Below are 16,822 nucleotides of genomic sequence, written 5' to 3' on the forward strand. Positions count from 1 at the left end.
GATTGGACACAGTGCCTGTGTGCACCATTCATTTTGGACTGACTTTATGCACACACAGTCTGTGCTAGATCCTGGATCTACCTTATACACAAAAGGGTCTCAGTTATATACAAGGGTCCCAGTTTTATTTCCTCATCTGTCAAATGGAGATGTTATTTACTTTGGGACACATGTTTGCTGCAAACATTGGGGGAAAATAGAGCTGAGTGGAATTATACAGTGTGGTTCAGTATTGATCATCCCAAGTTATTAATGTAAAAGCATTTTAGGATGGAGGGGAAGAACATCCTGGTAATACATGATGCTGGAAATCAGTAGACTGAATACAAAGGCACAGCCTTCACCTTTGGTGAGCTGAGAAACCGTGGGCAGGCCACTTTTCTTCCTGGTTCTTCCTGTGGGTGCTGGTGTTACCTTCAGAACTTCTGATGTGTGAAAACCAGGGGCTGTGCTGGGGGGAAACAGAGGGGAGAATGGATGGCGGGAACTTCCTAAGTCCAGAAACCGTAGACTGGATGAGAAGCTCCCTCAACATGAGCTTCTCAAACAGGCTTTCTGATGGGTTGGGCCCTGGCCACTGTGTCACAACTGCCCACCTACCGGGCACCAGAGGAGGTAATGACTTGCAAATCTAAGAAGCACCTTTCTCTGTAGACTGATCGCAGGGTCAGGTGGTGGAACCAGCAAGAACCAGGAACTTAACTCCTCCTCCCATAATTGCTGTTTACAGTCTGGTGACAGGTTCTTTCCATAACATGTTTAAACCAGGCTTCTCCCAGGTTGTTTCTATTTGCATGTCTCCTTCTGTGCCCCAGGTCTCTGGCATGTCTCCAAGATGTTTGTGTGTGTGTGTGTGTGTGTGTGTGCGCGCGCACAATGTATGAATTAATGTCACAGTTTGGGGCTGGGAAAGGCATCTCTCTAGAGAATCTCTAAAATCATCTTCAGGATCCTATTCTTGCCTTTACTTCATAATTTAAACCTGGAGACCTGCCAATCCCTGACATTGTAATAGGAACTCACCAAATTTATCTTGGTTTTATATATTAGGAATAATTTCTTTTCCCAACGCCCCTCCCTCAGTTTGCCTGCATCGCCTCCTTTCTCAGACCTTTTTAATCTCTGTTTCTCATCCAGAAAGATACTTGAACTTGAGGGCGAAGAGGAAATCTTCCAAATTGTGTGTATTACATACATTATCTATATAAATAATTCCCTCTTAAAAGGTCGTTTACCTGGGAAATTACTCTCAGTGCTTAGTTATACATCTTTATATACAGAATTTTAGACACAATGTATAATGTTTATTACCCATTAAAATTCAGAGGTTTTTTACATTATAATTACATGACGTTCCAATGACTGCTAAGTGTTAAAGGATGTCTGCTGTCATTTTAAAATGCACACATGTTCCTTCACGTGAATCTTACCTGTTTTAATTGATATGACTTAATTTCCTCCAGGACCTCAAAGAAAAATAAAATTTCAAATGGGAAGGCTCCCTGCTTGATGTATCTCATGAGTTTTGTTCATGTAAATTTATCCCCCAAATATTTTAGCAACTCTCAGTGCATAAGTCTCCTCTCTAATAAACAGAGTTTGTGTGTTTTTTTGTTTTGTTTATAAGCATGATTGTCTTTTCTCAGGAGGAGGACCCACTGGCCCTTGGGATCCTCCTTCCTGCATCACTCTGAGGTTCAGAGTGTAGACATGCACCTCACCGATGTGTGGGCTGACCTTGTGTGGACACCTCCATAGCCAGGCCAATGCTGGCTTCCGGGAGGTAATCAGTCCTCAGGAGTGTAGCACATGGGACATCCGGTTGACCTGAGGGGTGTGATTATTTGGCTGCCACAAAATCAAGATTTTGCTGTATTTTAAGAACCTTAGAATTAAGCTTCAATTTCTGGTTGTTTAATATTTGGTGCGACTTGCACTGTAGGAAGAAGCACTAGCCCACAAGTCAAGAGACCTGGGCTCTGGTTGTGGCTTTGTACCGACATGGGTGATCTTGTCCAGCAAGTTTTCTCAAGAAATGAAAAGACCCCCTAGAGGCCTACGGACTGTGAACCCTCCCTGGTTCTGTGCTGCGCTGTGAGGTGCCAGCAGAGGAAGAACTGGCCAGCGCGATTCCAGGCTATCAGCAGACTGTGCTTTGATCCTAATTTCTCACGTGATACCTAGATTGCTGCTCCTTGAGCCTTGAGATAAGGTCTCAGAAGGGATTGCACCAACCTCCCACATCAGCTCTGTGCTCTGCATTTCAGATCCCTGGGGCAGGTGATTCGTGTGGCTCTGAGGATTCCAAGGGAAACCTGGAAAGTCCCAAGCAGGGCAACAATAAAATGAAGCTCAAAAGTCGTCTTTCAGGTAAGTGAAGCTCTTTATCTGATACCATCTTTCTGAAAATGAACTTCTAGCCTCAGGAATGGGAATATATAACCATTAGCAGGATGACCCCTTTTTTTCCTTAAAAATCTCAACATTGGCCCTAGCCGGTTTGGCTCAGTGGATAGAGCTTCGACCTGCGGACTGAAAGGTCCCAGGTTTGATTCCTTTGGGGGCACATGCCTGGATTGCAGGCTCGGTCCAACATGCAGGAGGCAGCCAATCAATGATTCCCTCTCATCATTGATGTTTCTGTCTCTCTCTTCCTCTCCCTTCCTCTCTGAAATCAATAAAAATGTATTTTTTAAAACTCTCAAAATTGTTTTACCTTTTTCTGTGTTTAAATTTATTGATTTGAGAGAGGAAGGGTGAGGGAGGGAGGGAGGAAGAGAGAAAGAGAGAAACACTGATTTTTTTGTTCCACTTATTTATGCATTTGGTTGATTCATGTATGTGCCCTGACTGGGGATCAAACTCCCAACCTTGGCACATCAGGATGACACTAACCAACTGAGCTACCCTGCCAGAGCCAAAATTGTGTTTTCATATATATACACATATATATATACATACACACACACACACACACACACACACACACACACAACATAATTTTTATTGATTTCAGAGAGGAAGAGTGGAGGGAGAGAGAGATAGAACCATCAATCGTGAGAGAGAATTATTGATCGTCTGCCTCCTGCACGCCTCCTACTGGGAATCGAGCCCGCAACCCGGGCATGTGTCCCTGACTGGAATCAAACCCTGGACCCTTCAGTCCACAGGCCGACGCTCTATCCACTGAGCTAAACGAGCTAGGGCTTGTTTTTCCTTTAGATACTTCATGTCCCAGGCATAAAACTGCATTCAGCCTGGCTTCCCATGTGCATATTTTTGGGTCATAATAAAGTGAATGTCAACATCTCTGTTGTCTCTGCTTAGATTTAAATTTCCTGTGTGTTTGGTTCATTTACTTCCATAGGACTTCAGGTGACCCTTTTGCTGTGGAATATTCCTGATGGCTATTTTTCAGCAAGCACACCTCTCTCCCAAGCCCTTGTTCCACCAGAACCAGGGGCAAAGAGCTATTTATATAATATGAAATCTGCATTTCAACTAAGTGGGGAGAGGGGTGGAGTTGCCGCTTTGGGAACAAGCAGATTTGACTTTTCCTGGGCACATCCTTAAAGCAGCTGGCCTGTGTCCTCAGGGAGAAAGTTAGTGCTGGGACCCCATGACTTCCGTGGATCCCAGGCACTTTCGCCTTGATGGCTCTTTCCTGTCTTAAAAGTATACTAACAGTTATGTTTTATGACTGCGTTGGTGTAAAGTTACAAGCTGGACTTGTTAGCTATTCATTACTATTATGTTCTTCTGAATTTAAAAGAAATTAAACCATTTTTTATGGGCCCTGAACGTGGTGTGGGCCCTCAGCATTGTGTGTGTGGCCTGATGGAGCAGTCGACCGGCTACCCATCGGCGCATGACGGCTGTTAGAACAGGAAGAGGAAGAGTCAAGAAGCTCCTCAGAACCAAATCTGCCCCCCAGCTCTTGTTACCCAGCGACCTAGGGCTGGTTACTTAATGTCCCTGAACTTCCACTTCCTCACTGATGATAACACTGATGTTGAAAGGTTGAGCCCATTTTTTAAAATAATAATAAACTCACACGAAAGCAGCTGGCACAAAGCATGTATGTTAACATCCAAAACTGTCCGTTTCCTCCTCCCACCACTCAAATCTATGCCTGTTGACCAAGAGCACCCCTCCCCCACTGCCTGGCCTTCTACTGAGTTATTCTAGCACCATGAAACACATCCCTGTTGTTTTTTGAATAACAAAATGGGTTGCTTTGCATTTGTAACTCGGAGTAGTTAGGCAGGCTGTATCTGCGCGAATGTGGGTCTGTGACGAGCACAGTGTGATGACCAGAGGCTGGTAAGGCTAAGGAGGGACATGGTGCCGAAGTTCCGCACGTGGCGAGAAAACAGGCACCACTGCGGGAAATCCTGCGTGTGTTTGGGGGGGGAAGTCACCGGGGCAGAGAGGAGATCTATAGGTCCGCTGTCTTGGCAGAGCTGATCAGCACCTTAGAAACCATTCCCAGGGGAGGGCACTGAGCCCTGGGGAACTATGAGGGACCTTTGAAACCAGGGCAGTCACGCTCCTCACTTAATGGGTGAGACCAGAGAAGTGAAGGGGATCCCAAAGGTCACTCATTCAGTGCCACCCAGAGGATCTGCTCCCAGACAGGTCTTCTCACCCACCTGTCTTTACAGGATCTGAGGATCTTGGAAAGAATCCTGTTCCCCAGCCTAAGGATTCACTGATAGAGACGTGGGGAGGGGGTCTCGCCAAGGACCTTCCAGAGCCATGGCTCCCTAACTCTGTTTATTCTGTTCCTAATGAGCAGCACACTCAACTGAGCAGTAAATCCAGGCCTGGCAGCGCCACAAATGGATGCCACCCTCTCTTCCTGTGTCCTTCCCAGACACTCAGGGCCATGACAGGGCCGTGGAGGAATGTGGGAGGCGCACTGCCCGGCTCTGCCACTCCTAGCTGTGTGGCCTGGGACAGGGGGCTTCATGTCTGTTTCTCGGTTTCTTCCTTTATTCTGCTGATCAGTGTGAGCACCAGGCCCCGGGTAAGGCTGAGTTGAAGGGATGCACATGGCCGTGCCAGTCCGAGGGGTGGTAGCTGCCACCGTTGTCACCGTTCTTTAATGTCACATCATCTTGTCATCGTCACTGTTCTCTTTGCCTCTCGAGGGCAGGTGCTCTGGGGGGTTCAGACAGGAAGGTGCCCAAGCACTTGAGGCCAAGGCACATGCAGAGGTGCAAAGCCTGGAAGTCTGTGGGCCGTGGCGCTCAGGCTTTCAGCGGATGCAGGACACACAGGAGGGCCAGGACCTTGGCAGGGTTTGGTAGAGCAGAAGCGAAGGGAAACAGTGATCTAGACCCATGAAAAAATGCACGAGAAGTGCTTGGGGCAATGGGGAAAGCTGGTCAGAGACGTTCTGGGCGACTGTTTTCCCTCCTCATGTATCTGCAAGATCCAGTAATTCATCAGTAAGGGCCGCTGCCCAGCTCAGCTTGTCAGAGCGATTAGGGGAAAGGAGACGCTTGGGGCGGGAGGTGCCGGTGCCGGCGAAGTCGGGTAAAGCGTCAAGTGATATTTATATGCTCCCGAGTTTTGGAAAGGATGCCGGTTTTGGACAGATTCTCTCCTTTGAGATTCAGCAGGCTAGAGCAATGAATTCATGCAGCCAGGTAGTGGGAGATAAGACTGGAAAAGCAATTTGGAAACCTGTTAAAGAGGCTTAAGGAGTTGGGTCTGCGTTCAGTGCTGTGAAATATGTTCTGTCTACAGACATTTGAATACAGAGGTTTTAATGTGATGAGTTCCTCGTTTGTCTGTCCTGTAAACTTGGGTGTTTATTTCATAGTTTCTTAAAGCGAGTCACTGTGGTCGTCACATATCAGTGCATTATCTACAGACACCACCGTATGTGGTTTCTCTTCTGTGGATGGCAAGTGCCTCCCTGTCAGCTCCAAAGGAATTTTCTTCTAATAAATCTGCTTCAGATGAGTAAGCATGCCAAGATAGATGAATCTGGTCATGAATTATTAAGGAGGTTCTGTAAAGAGGTTCCAGCCATTTACACTACGATTTTTGCCCAGTCTGGCTCCAAAAATGACTGAAGCAATTTCATGGAACATTTTTTTTCTGAAATTCTAACCTGAGTTTTCATTACTTCATGCCTTCCTTTTTTGCCAGCAGGGCTCCCTTTTAATTTTGGTGTTTTTGATTTATCCATCTTCATGCCTCAGGCTTATGATCTTTTTAAATGGAAAATTCTATTTGACTGCAAAGGAATTTCAGGTGTTTGAAAACCTGTATAACAAAGCTAATATTCAGCTTTTGAAAAGCCGGGCCTTTAGTGATGTCCATTTTAAAATAACTGTCAGTCCTCGGCTTCACAGGGGAGTTTTACCAAACATTCAAGGAAGAACTAAAACCTATCCTCCTCAGACTACTACAAAAAATTCAAGAGGAAGGAACACTTCCAAGCTCATTCTATGAAGCCAGCATCACCCTAATACCAAAACCAGGTAAAGACAACACAATGAAAGAGAACTACAGGCCAATATCCCTCATGAACATAGATGCCAAAATCCTCAACAAAATCTTAGCAAATCGGATCCAGCAGTACATCAGAAAGATCATACACCATGACCAAGTAGGATTTATCCCAGGGATGCAAGGATGGTACAATATCCGCAAATCAATCAACGTGATACATCACATAAACAAACTGAAAGAAAAAAACCACATGGTCATATCAATTGATGCAGAAAAAGCATTTGACAAAATTCAACACCCATTTTTGATAAAAACTCTCAGCAAGGTGGGAGTAGAAGGATCATACCTCAACATAATAAAAGCCATATATGACAGGCCCACAGCCAACATCATACTCAATGGGCAAAAACTAACACCATTTCCCCTAAGAACAGGAACAAGGCAGGGATGCCCCCTCTCACCACTCCTGTTCAACATAGTACTGGAAGTGTTAGCCATTGCAATTCGGCAAGAAGAAGAAATAAAAGGCATCCAAATTGGAAAAGAGGAAGTAAAACTGTCCTTATTTGCAGACGACATGATATTATACATACAAAACCCCAGAGACTCCATCCAAAAGCTACTAGACTTAATACATGAATTTGGCAATGTAGCAGGATACAAAATTAACCCCAAGAAATCTGAGGCATTTCTATACACCAGTAGTGAACTTTCAGAAAGAGAGATTATAAAAGCAATCCCGTTTACCATTGCACCAAAAAAATTAAGCTACCTAGGAATCAACTTAACTAAAGAGGTAAAAGACCTCTACTCAGAAAACTACAGGACGTTGAAAAAAGATATAGAGGAAGACATAAACAGATGGAAGAACATACCGTGTTCCTGGATTGGTAGAATCAACATCATTAAAATGTCCATACTACCCAAAGCAATCTATAAATTCAACGCACTTCCCATTAAAATACCAACGGCATACTTCAGAGATCTAGAACGAACTCTCCAAAAATTCATCTGGAATAAAAAAAGACCCCGAATAGCTGCAGCAATCCTGAAAAAGAACAAAGTAGGTGGGATCTCAATACCAGATATCAAGTTGTATTACAAAGCCACTGTTCTCAAAACTGCCTGGTACTGGCACAAGAATAGGCATATAGATCAATGGAATAGAATAGAGAGCCCAGAAATCGGCCCGAACCAATATGCTCAATTAATATTTGACAAAGGAGGCAAGAACATACAATGGAGCCAAGATAGTCTCTTCAATAAATGGTGTTGGGAAAATTGGACAGATATATGCAAGAAAATGAAACTAGACCACCAACTTACACCATACACAAAGATAAACTCAAAATGGATAAAGGACTTAAATATACGACAGGAAACCATAAAAATTCTAGAAGAATCCAAAGGCAACAAAATCTCAGACATATGCCGAAGCAATTTCTTCACTGACACAGCTCCTAGGGCACTTGAAACTAAAGAGAAAATAAACAAATGGGACTTCATCAAAATAAAAAGCTTCTGCACAGCAAAAGAAACCATCAACAAAACAACAAGAAAACCCACTGTGTGGGAAAACATATTTGCCAATGTCATATCTGATAAGGGCCTAATCTCCAAAATTTATAGGGAACTCATACAACTCAACAAAAGGAAGATAAACAATCCAATCAAAAAGTGGGCAAAGGACCTAAATAGACACCTTTCAAAAGAGGACATTCAGAAAGCCAAGAGACATATGAAAACATGCTCAAAGTCACTAATCATCCGAGAGATGCAAATCAAAACAACAATGAGGTACCATCTCACACCTGTCAGACTGGCTATCATCAACAAATCAACAAACGACAAGTGCTGGAGAGGATGTGGAGAAAAAGGATCACTTGTGCACTGCTGGTGGGAATGCAGACTGGTGCAGCCACTATGGAAGACAGTATGGAGTTTCCTTAAAAAACTGAAAATGGAACTCCCATTTGACCCTGTGATCCCACTTCTAGGATTATATCCCAAGAAACCAGAAACACGAATCAGAAAGGATATATGCACCCCTATGTTCATAGCAGCACAATTCACCATAGCTAAGATCTGGAAACAGCCTAAGTGCCCATCAGTAGATGAATGGATTAGAAAACTGTGGTACATCTACACGATGGAATACTATGCTGCTGTAAAAAGAAAGGAACTCTTACCATTTGCAACGTCATGGATGGAACTGGAGAGCATTATGCTAAGTGAAATAAGCCAGTCAATGAAGGAAAAATACCACATGATCTCACTAATTCATGGATAATAGAGACCATTATAAACTTTTGAACAATAATAGATACAGAGGCAGAGCTGCCTCAAACAGATTGTCAAACTGCAGCGGGAAGGCCGGGGAGGGTTGGGGGGCAGGAGGTAGGGGGGTAAGAGATCAACTAAAGGACTTGTATGCATGCATATAAGCATAACCAATGGACATAAGACACTGGGGGATAGGGGAGGCTAGGGGACTGTCTAGGGCGGGGTGATAAAATGGACACATATGTAATACCCTTTGTAATACTTAAAGCAATAAAAAAAAAAAAATAAAATAAAATAAAATAAAATAACTGTCAGTCCTATTCTGGTTGTTTTTTTGTTTTTTTTCATCACTATTAGAAATTCATCAATACATTATTTATAAAAGAGTACAGGATCAGCTTGTTTTATCCCATGAAAACTTTTAGGTAAATTGAAATTTTGGGTCTTCAAATAAAACATCGCATGGTCTAGAATAGCTTGATATTTCAAAGAATCTGTATATGTGTATAGTTATATTCACAGATACATACACACACGCACACACACACAACATATAGTGAAGCAATTTTCAACTGGTGTGCCGCAAGAATGTTTAAAACATTCAGTACCTATTAGTCAGGGGAACTGACCTCTTTTCCCTTAAATTGTCAAAAAATGACAACAGCCAACACAATAGCCATTCAATGTGAATGAATCAAAATTATGCCTATTCTTTTGTCAGATCGGCAAAAATCGATTTTTTTGTTGTTATGCCATAGAGTCTTAGTAATTAGTTTATATGTGCCATGAAAGGAAAAAAGTTGAAAATCGCAGATATCAAGTATAATGTGAACATTGTAATATGATTATGGCTATTGTATTCAATGTAATTAAACATGATTTAAGATTTAAGTTCCTTAAATTATCTTATTTTTAAATGGCAAGGGTGTCTTTAAATATAATCAGTATAAAAATTTTTTTAAACAGGACCCAACAGTACTAACCAAAAAGAAAAAAATCTATTTGTTGTACTGTGTTAAAATTATGAACTTTGGCCCATCCAAAAAAAAATAAATAAATAACATTAAGAGAGTGAAAAGGCAAGTCACAGACATAGAGAAGATATTTACAATAATACATAGATCCCATGATCTATCCAAATATCCAAAATATATTAACAAAGAAAATTTAAAGTCTATAAATAAACAACAAAAGACAGAAACCCAATAAAAGAATAAGCAAAAGACTTTAATAAGGCACTTGACAACTTTACAAAAGAGAAACCGCCAATGAATATTTTAAAAGAAGCTCAATCTCATTAGTCATCAGTGAAATGTAAATTAAAACCACAACGAAATGCCATTCTATATCCACCAGAGTGGCTAAAATTACAAAACTGCCACCACTAAAATAAATAAAATAAGATAAGTAAATAAAAAGATTGCCACCACCGAGTATGACACAGGTGTAAAGAAACTAGAGCTCAGGCACACTGGGGATACGATATTGGTAAGGTACATGTGTACCTGTAACCCAGCAACTCCTAGATCTGCATTCAGCAGACATGACATCTACAAGATTTTTCAGTAATAGCATATTCTAGATCAGGGTCACCAAACTACCATCCACAGCTATATTTGTATAGCCCATGAGCTAGAAATGCTTTCTACATTTTTGGTGGGTTATTAGAAAGTTTTGTAAATAATAGGCAACAGAGACCATTTGTGGCCTATAAAGCCTAAAACATCAAATAAAAAAAGCTTGCTGATCGTTGTTCTAGACCTAAAAACTGGAAATAAACCAAATGTCCATCAGCAGAAGAATAGATAATAAATTGTGTATGTTTATACAATGAAATAGCACACAGAAGTGGGATGGATGATCTCTGGGCATGCAACAGCATGGTGGAATTTCACAAACAAATGCTAAGAATGAAGAGACACACACACACACACACACACACACACACACAAAAGTACATCTTGTGTGTGTTCATTTATATAAAGGTTGAAAATAGGCAAAAGTGATCTATGATGTTAGAAATAGTTTAATGGTTACCTTGGGCGAGGGGTGGTTAGTTGCACAAAAATGGGCTTTGGGGTTCTGGCAAGATTCTGTCTCTTGGTTTGGGTGTTGGTTATTGGTACATCCACTTTGTGAAATTTCATGGAACTGTACACTTATTTGTGCACATTTCTGTAAGTTGTTATAATTCTTTTATTTTAAAAGTCATTATTATACATGAAAAACACCCATCTGCCCCAACAATGGAACTATAACAACCACAAAGTGATATTCCTTCATCATTAGAAAACCATCCACTCAAGCATTCTCACTGTTGTTTATTGCCTATCAACCATGGCTACATCTTACTTGAATGAAATATATACATTGCCCTTAACTGGTTCCTTTAAAAACTGGCACTTTTTTTAAATAATCTGGCATCAGTGGCCTCAACACATACTGAACTTACGCAGAGCTTGATGGCAGAATGTGGTGAGCTTGGTGCTTTGAAAGAATTGGACAGCAGACCTTCTGAAAACCATGAGTGTGGGTATAAATGCAACAAATCTGTGCCTATGTTTGCTCTTAAGCTTCTTTTCATCCCATATCAAGCCATGTCTTCTTTCCCCTGTATTTTCCAGGGGGTGTACACCGTCTAGAGTCTGTTGAAGAATATAATGAGCTGATGGTGCGAAACGGGGACTCCCGGGCCAGGATGTTGGAGGTGTCCCGAGATGGCCGGAAGCACTCTCTACCCCAGCTACTGGAGTCTTCGGGATCACAGGTAGTCAGTGCCGTGGAGCCTCTTGCGTTCTCATGCAGTCACAGTTGACCAGTCAGGGATGGAAGAGTACGCTTCTACCCTGGTGTCTCTAGGCTTTCTTTTATCCTTTCAAAGACAGCAAGAGCATCTGTGTTCTGAAGAACTGCTTGTCTATGTGGGCCGGGAGTATTTGGGACTAGAGCTATTATACAGGGAGTGAGGACTGTTTGGGGAGGCTAGAAAGAAGTCAGCCTACTATTTGAAAACAGTAGATGAAAACAATCCCTTGTTGGATCTTGACATCTTGATCCCCTTCCTACTGTGTGTTTTAGAACCAAGAGCTGTCTTCAGCTGCCTAGAGACAATGGTACCTCATGGTCTGGTGAACCACCATCACTGGTTTAGTGTACATGTTAGGAGTCAGTTTAACAACTGGGTGGGTGAACGTTGGGTCATGTGAGAGAGGGAAGTGTGTGTGTGGTGTGTGTGTGCCTGTGCTGTGCTGGGATCCTGCCTGTTACACAGTAATGACTCAAATAGCCAGGGTCAGAGGGGGCTGCAGAGAGGGGTGAAGTGGGCAATGATGTTAATATTCCAGGGCCTGCCCCCATAAGTCAGGGGTGGGGAACCTTTTTTTCTGTCAAAGGCCATTGGGATATTTACACCATCATTCGTGGGCCATACAGAATTATCAACTTAAAAGTTAGCCTGCTATATTTGGTCAAACATAGAATTAACTCACCCCTAAAGCCTTGGCAGGGCCAGACCAAATGATTTCGCAGGCCTTATATGGCCCACAGGATGGACGGTCCTCACCCCTGCCCTGAACGGGAACTCTTCCTCAACTACATCATCCTCAGCTCAGGGGAAACTGGGTAGACATCTCATAACCAAGTTGGAAGCAGACTCAGTCTCTGGGGAACCTGTAGAAGGTTCTTTGAGTCCTGGCACCATCAGACCAGAAAGTGAAGGAGCCACGTGGTCGGGCTGGTTCAGTTAGCGTGGAAATGAGAGGGTTGGTTGCCATCATGGCCAAGGATGTCTAGCCTTGAGATAGTGGCCTACTGAGGAAGCCTACCATATTTATAGCCTCTGAATACCTGTTTCTAACCAGGCTTCAAGGAACAAGGAAACATGGCTCGTAAAGATTGAGGGAAAATACTTTTTTAGCCTCTTTGAGTTGTCCTTTCTCTCGTCTTCTCTTTCTACGTTCTACCCTTCTCTTTTTCTCTCGGGATTCTCACCTTTCTCTTTTGTTGTTCTCTCTTCCTCCACTAAAAAGTATTGTCTAGAAGAGAGCACTCCACTAACACTGTCTGCGATGATGGGAATGTTTTGTACCTGTACTGCCCTGAATAGTAGCCGCACGTATCTACTGAGCACATAAAAAGTGGCTGGCAAGACAGGGCTATGTTTTTTATTTTAATTATCTTCATTTGAACATAGACGGCCACAGGTGGCTGGTGACTGCCATACTGGACAGCACAGGTCTAGAAGGTACCACAGGCCGAGGTTCCCACTGGTTCCCCAGGGGGAGATGGAATTGGTGCTGCTGGAGATTGGTGATCAGAGAGAGTCCCTTACGAACCCACACGTGCAGCTGTGCGCTCAGGGGTTGAACACCCTTGGGCTGTGCCGGGCCTTTTCCACAGTGGTTTCAGGAAAAGGGTGGTAACCTTGCCAAGCCAACGTCTTTTTTAATTTTATTTATTTATTTATTGAATCAGACAGAGTCTGGGAGGCCAGCGTCGCTGGCAGATAGTTTGTAAAACTGCAAAATGTAATTGTTCTAAGCCGCCGGGAATACAAAAATGTTAGCAGACATCTCGTTTCTACCTTTGGCTGTAGACTACTTCCATTAAGGATACAAACTATTTCTGATGTCTCTTTTCTCATATTAAATATGAAGTCGGTTTTGTTTTTGTTTTTGTGTTTTGCTTATAATGGAATATCTGTCATTTAAGAAATTTATTCTAAGAAGAATCACAAGGAGCTAGACTGCAGAAGTGTTTTAGCAATAGATTTGTAGACTCTCTTGTTTAGGTTATAGTGGTGTGCCCTGCTTGCACACGTATATACTGAGTGGTGGACAGGATTGAGAATGGAGGTTTGCTCTGGAAAATATTTTATTGTGCACATGTGAGGGATTAGACCTGAAGCTGCTGCAGTTGCTCAGCGGGATGTTTTATGCAGAATAACAGTTATCTGGGTTTGCGGTTTGGGTTTTATAAGAAACAAGGGCTTACTAAGTTTTTGAGTGAGAGAATTAAGCTTAAAATGGGGAATGATTCCTAACCATGATTATGAACTTGGGGTGGGGGTTAGGGGGAGGGGGTGACTTCCAGGGGGGACCCTAAACCCAGGGTGGTCATCGTACAGCTCTGAGGCCTCTGGGTTTCTGGCTCCTGACTCCATTCCAGAAAGCCAGAAGCAGGGTCCGTGGAGTACAGTTAAGGAAAGAAATAGCAGATGTCTGCGGCCTCTCAGCCCTTCGTTCTGTGGAGGAAGAGGGTGTGGCCATTTTGCAGGAGGATCTATTCCTCTGCTTCTATTTAAAGCGTTTTGTTTGTTTGTTTGTTTTATTTAAATCCTCATCTGAAGATATGTTTTTAGAGAGAGAGGAAGGGAGAGAGAGATCTCTGTGAGAGAGAAACATTGACCGGTTACCTCCCATACGTGCCCTGACTGGGTAACGAGCCCGCAGCCTAGGCATATGCCCTTACCAGGAATCAGACTCGCAGCCTTTTGGTGAATGGGATGATCCTCCAACCAACTGAGCCACCTGGCCAGGGATCTCCAATGTTCTTTATAATAAACTTTCTGAAAGCCGCTGGACCAGGGGGGAATGGCCACCTCACCCCAAAGACAGCTGAGGTTTTCAGAATCCGAATGTATCTGATGCCAGAGGACCAGAGGGTAGCTGGGACTCTCTGGCCTTCTGTCTGCTGACTGTAGGAATACCACATCGTGAAGAAGTCCACCCGCTCCCTGAGCACCACGCAGGTGGAGTCTCCGTGGAGGCTCATCCGGCCGTCGGTCATCTCCATCATCGGGCTGTACAAAGAGAAGGGCAAGGTGAGCGCTCTTCTGCCCGCTGTAGCCCTCAGGCGCAAGTTAGCATATATTTTCTAAATGGTTACTTTTTATTATTGTTGTTTTTATATGAAATTAACAAATGTTTAAAGGGGAATAGATTATGTGTCCTTATGTGTATGTGAGTGGCTTCCCAGGCGTCCTTTCCTGTGGGCCTCTGAGTGAGATGGTCACACCCTTTTGCCTTAACTATGGGCGTGGCTGGGGAAGGCACCACAGTTAAATACTGAAATGGGGAGGATGCCCTCAGGTAAGTACTGCGGTGTCAACCTGGACCTCCGTCTGCTTTGGGTGCAGGGCCTTGGCTTTAGCATTGCCGGAGGTCGGGACTGCATTCGAGGACAGATGGGGATTTTTGTCAAGACCATTTTCCCAAATGGATCAGCTGCCGAGGATGGAAGACTTAAGGAAGGTAGGAGAGAGCCTCTTGGTGTCCTCAGTGGGGGTGAGCTCTGCTTCCATGGGAATCTGCCCCTTTGCAAGATGTGGGGTGAATGCACAGCAGGTGGGGCTGTGGGCTTGGGAGCGGAGTAGTCTGGGCTGAATCCAGCACTTTCCACATCATGACCTTGGACAGTTGTAACCTGAGCTTCATTTTCCTCACTTAAAAACATGGGGAATTAGTACCAACCTTGAAGAGTTGTTGTGAGGATTAAATGAGATATGTGAAAAGTGGCTTGCTATTTTTATTCGGGTCTTTAAATATCTACCTTATTCCCTTGGTCCTTGATCAGGTTTCTTGTTTGGAAGATTTCTGAGAGTTTGTGGACTGGATACGTACACATCTTTTACGTTCTCCACAGCACCTACCATTTTACCGCTCACATAAACATGCTAAACACGTGCTTCCCCCCACACACCGCTTTACGGAGATGTAATTGATAGATAACTGTGTGAGTTTAAGGTGTATGACATGACATGTTGTGAAATGATTACCGCAGTAAAGTTAGTTAACACCTCCATCACCTCACGTCACCTGTTCTGTGTGTGCAGGGCGAGAACATTTAAGACCTACTCTCGGAGCCATTTTCAGGAATATAACTTAGTATTGTTAACTGTGGTCACCGTGCTGTACATTAGATCCTCAGACCTTGTGCGTGAATTCTGATTTTTCTTCCTTTGTATGAACACACTTCCTTCATGAGATGATTAAATCACAATATTTCCAGTTACCTTAAAAAACGGCGTGGCTGCTTATTTCAGTTGGCCCAGAGTATAGGTGCTGCTGTATGAAGCATACAGTTGTTGTTGTTTTTAACTTATAGAATGAGTTAGAGTCTCCTTGTTCAGGCAGCGTGACCCTGGAAGCCTGGATGCTAATGATGAGACGTGAGCAGGCTTCATATTTTGATGGCAGAGTACTTATTTCCCTCTCTTAGAGGAAGCCTTGGCTCCCAGCTGGTGTCTGTGTCTGTGTACAGAACAACGGAAAGTTCTAGCAGCAGAGCATTTTCATAGCGGATGTGCCCTGTGTTCACTTGATTGACAGTCTCCCTGCAGCACTGGTGGCCTGCAGCAAGACGGAGGCGAAATCAATAGTTAGGAAAGGTTAATAGCACGCGACTCTTCCTAATACTCTGTTTTTCCATCTGTATCATTTACACTAAAGACAAGTCGTTGAAATGGATTTTCAACCTGTTGAATGGTCTGTCGTCTTTAAATCTTGTATGAAGATTTTTAAAGGCTGAGCAATCGTTTTAATGTTTCCATCCTTTTCCCATGTGGGAACAAACCCAAAACCTCACCTCGTTGAGTAATCAGCTGTGCCAGGAGATTTTTAAACAGATTCTGTCACTTATTTTACAACTTCTGCAGTTGCATTAAGGGAAGGCACCAACAAATGCATGGGGAGTGGCTACATTTTACTCTCAGGGACGGGGTTCCTTTGATCAGGTGCACAGTGTGCTCCTGGGACTGGCCGTCCCCGGGAGGAGAACTGAGGGATCTTGTGCTGCTTTGCCCTCTGTCATAGGTAAGAGAAGTCCCTCTTCCGTCCTGCACTGCTGTGCAAGGTCCATCTCTTCTTCTCTCGGGGTCCCTTTGTGTAGCGTTTTTGATGAACTGTTATTTTTTTTTTAAAAAAACGGACTATGTTACAAGAGTACAAACTAGAACAAACTCTGGTAAGTCAACAGGATGTTCAAGTTCTTTTCTATTCCCAGCAGACACTATCAACAGCTTGAAAATGACCTAACTATACCTTCTTGGAGTTGAAGATGAGTCCGGGATGGG

At 43.3% G+C, this 16,822-nt stretch overlaps 1 protein-coding gene across 1 annotated transcript in view; it reads left to right on the forward strand.

The window, feature by feature from the left end:
* PDZD2 (PDZ domain containing 2) overlaps window positions 1–16,822 on the forward strand; it is a 327,492-nt gene that overhangs the window by 281,615 nt on the left and 29,055 nt on the right. Inside the window, exons 7-10 of the mRNA XM_081088887.1 lie at window positions 2,268–2,370; window positions 11,376–11,518; window positions 14,453–14,572; window positions 14,888–15,002. Coding sequence (XP_080945013.1) covers window positions 2,268–2,370; window positions 11,376–11,518; window positions 14,453–14,572; window positions 14,888–15,002 — 481 coding nt within the window. The remainder of the gene's footprint in view (window positions 1–2,267; window positions 2,371–11,375; window positions 11,519–14,452; window positions 14,573–14,887; window positions 15,003–16,822) is intronic.

The sequence above is a fragment of the Myotis nattereri genome (genome assembly GCF_964212035.1).
Source record: "Myotis nattereri genome assembly, chromosome: 4".
Classification (NCBI taxonomy): Eukaryota; Metazoa; Chordata; class Mammalia; order Chiroptera; family Vespertilionidae; genus Myotis; species Myotis nattereri.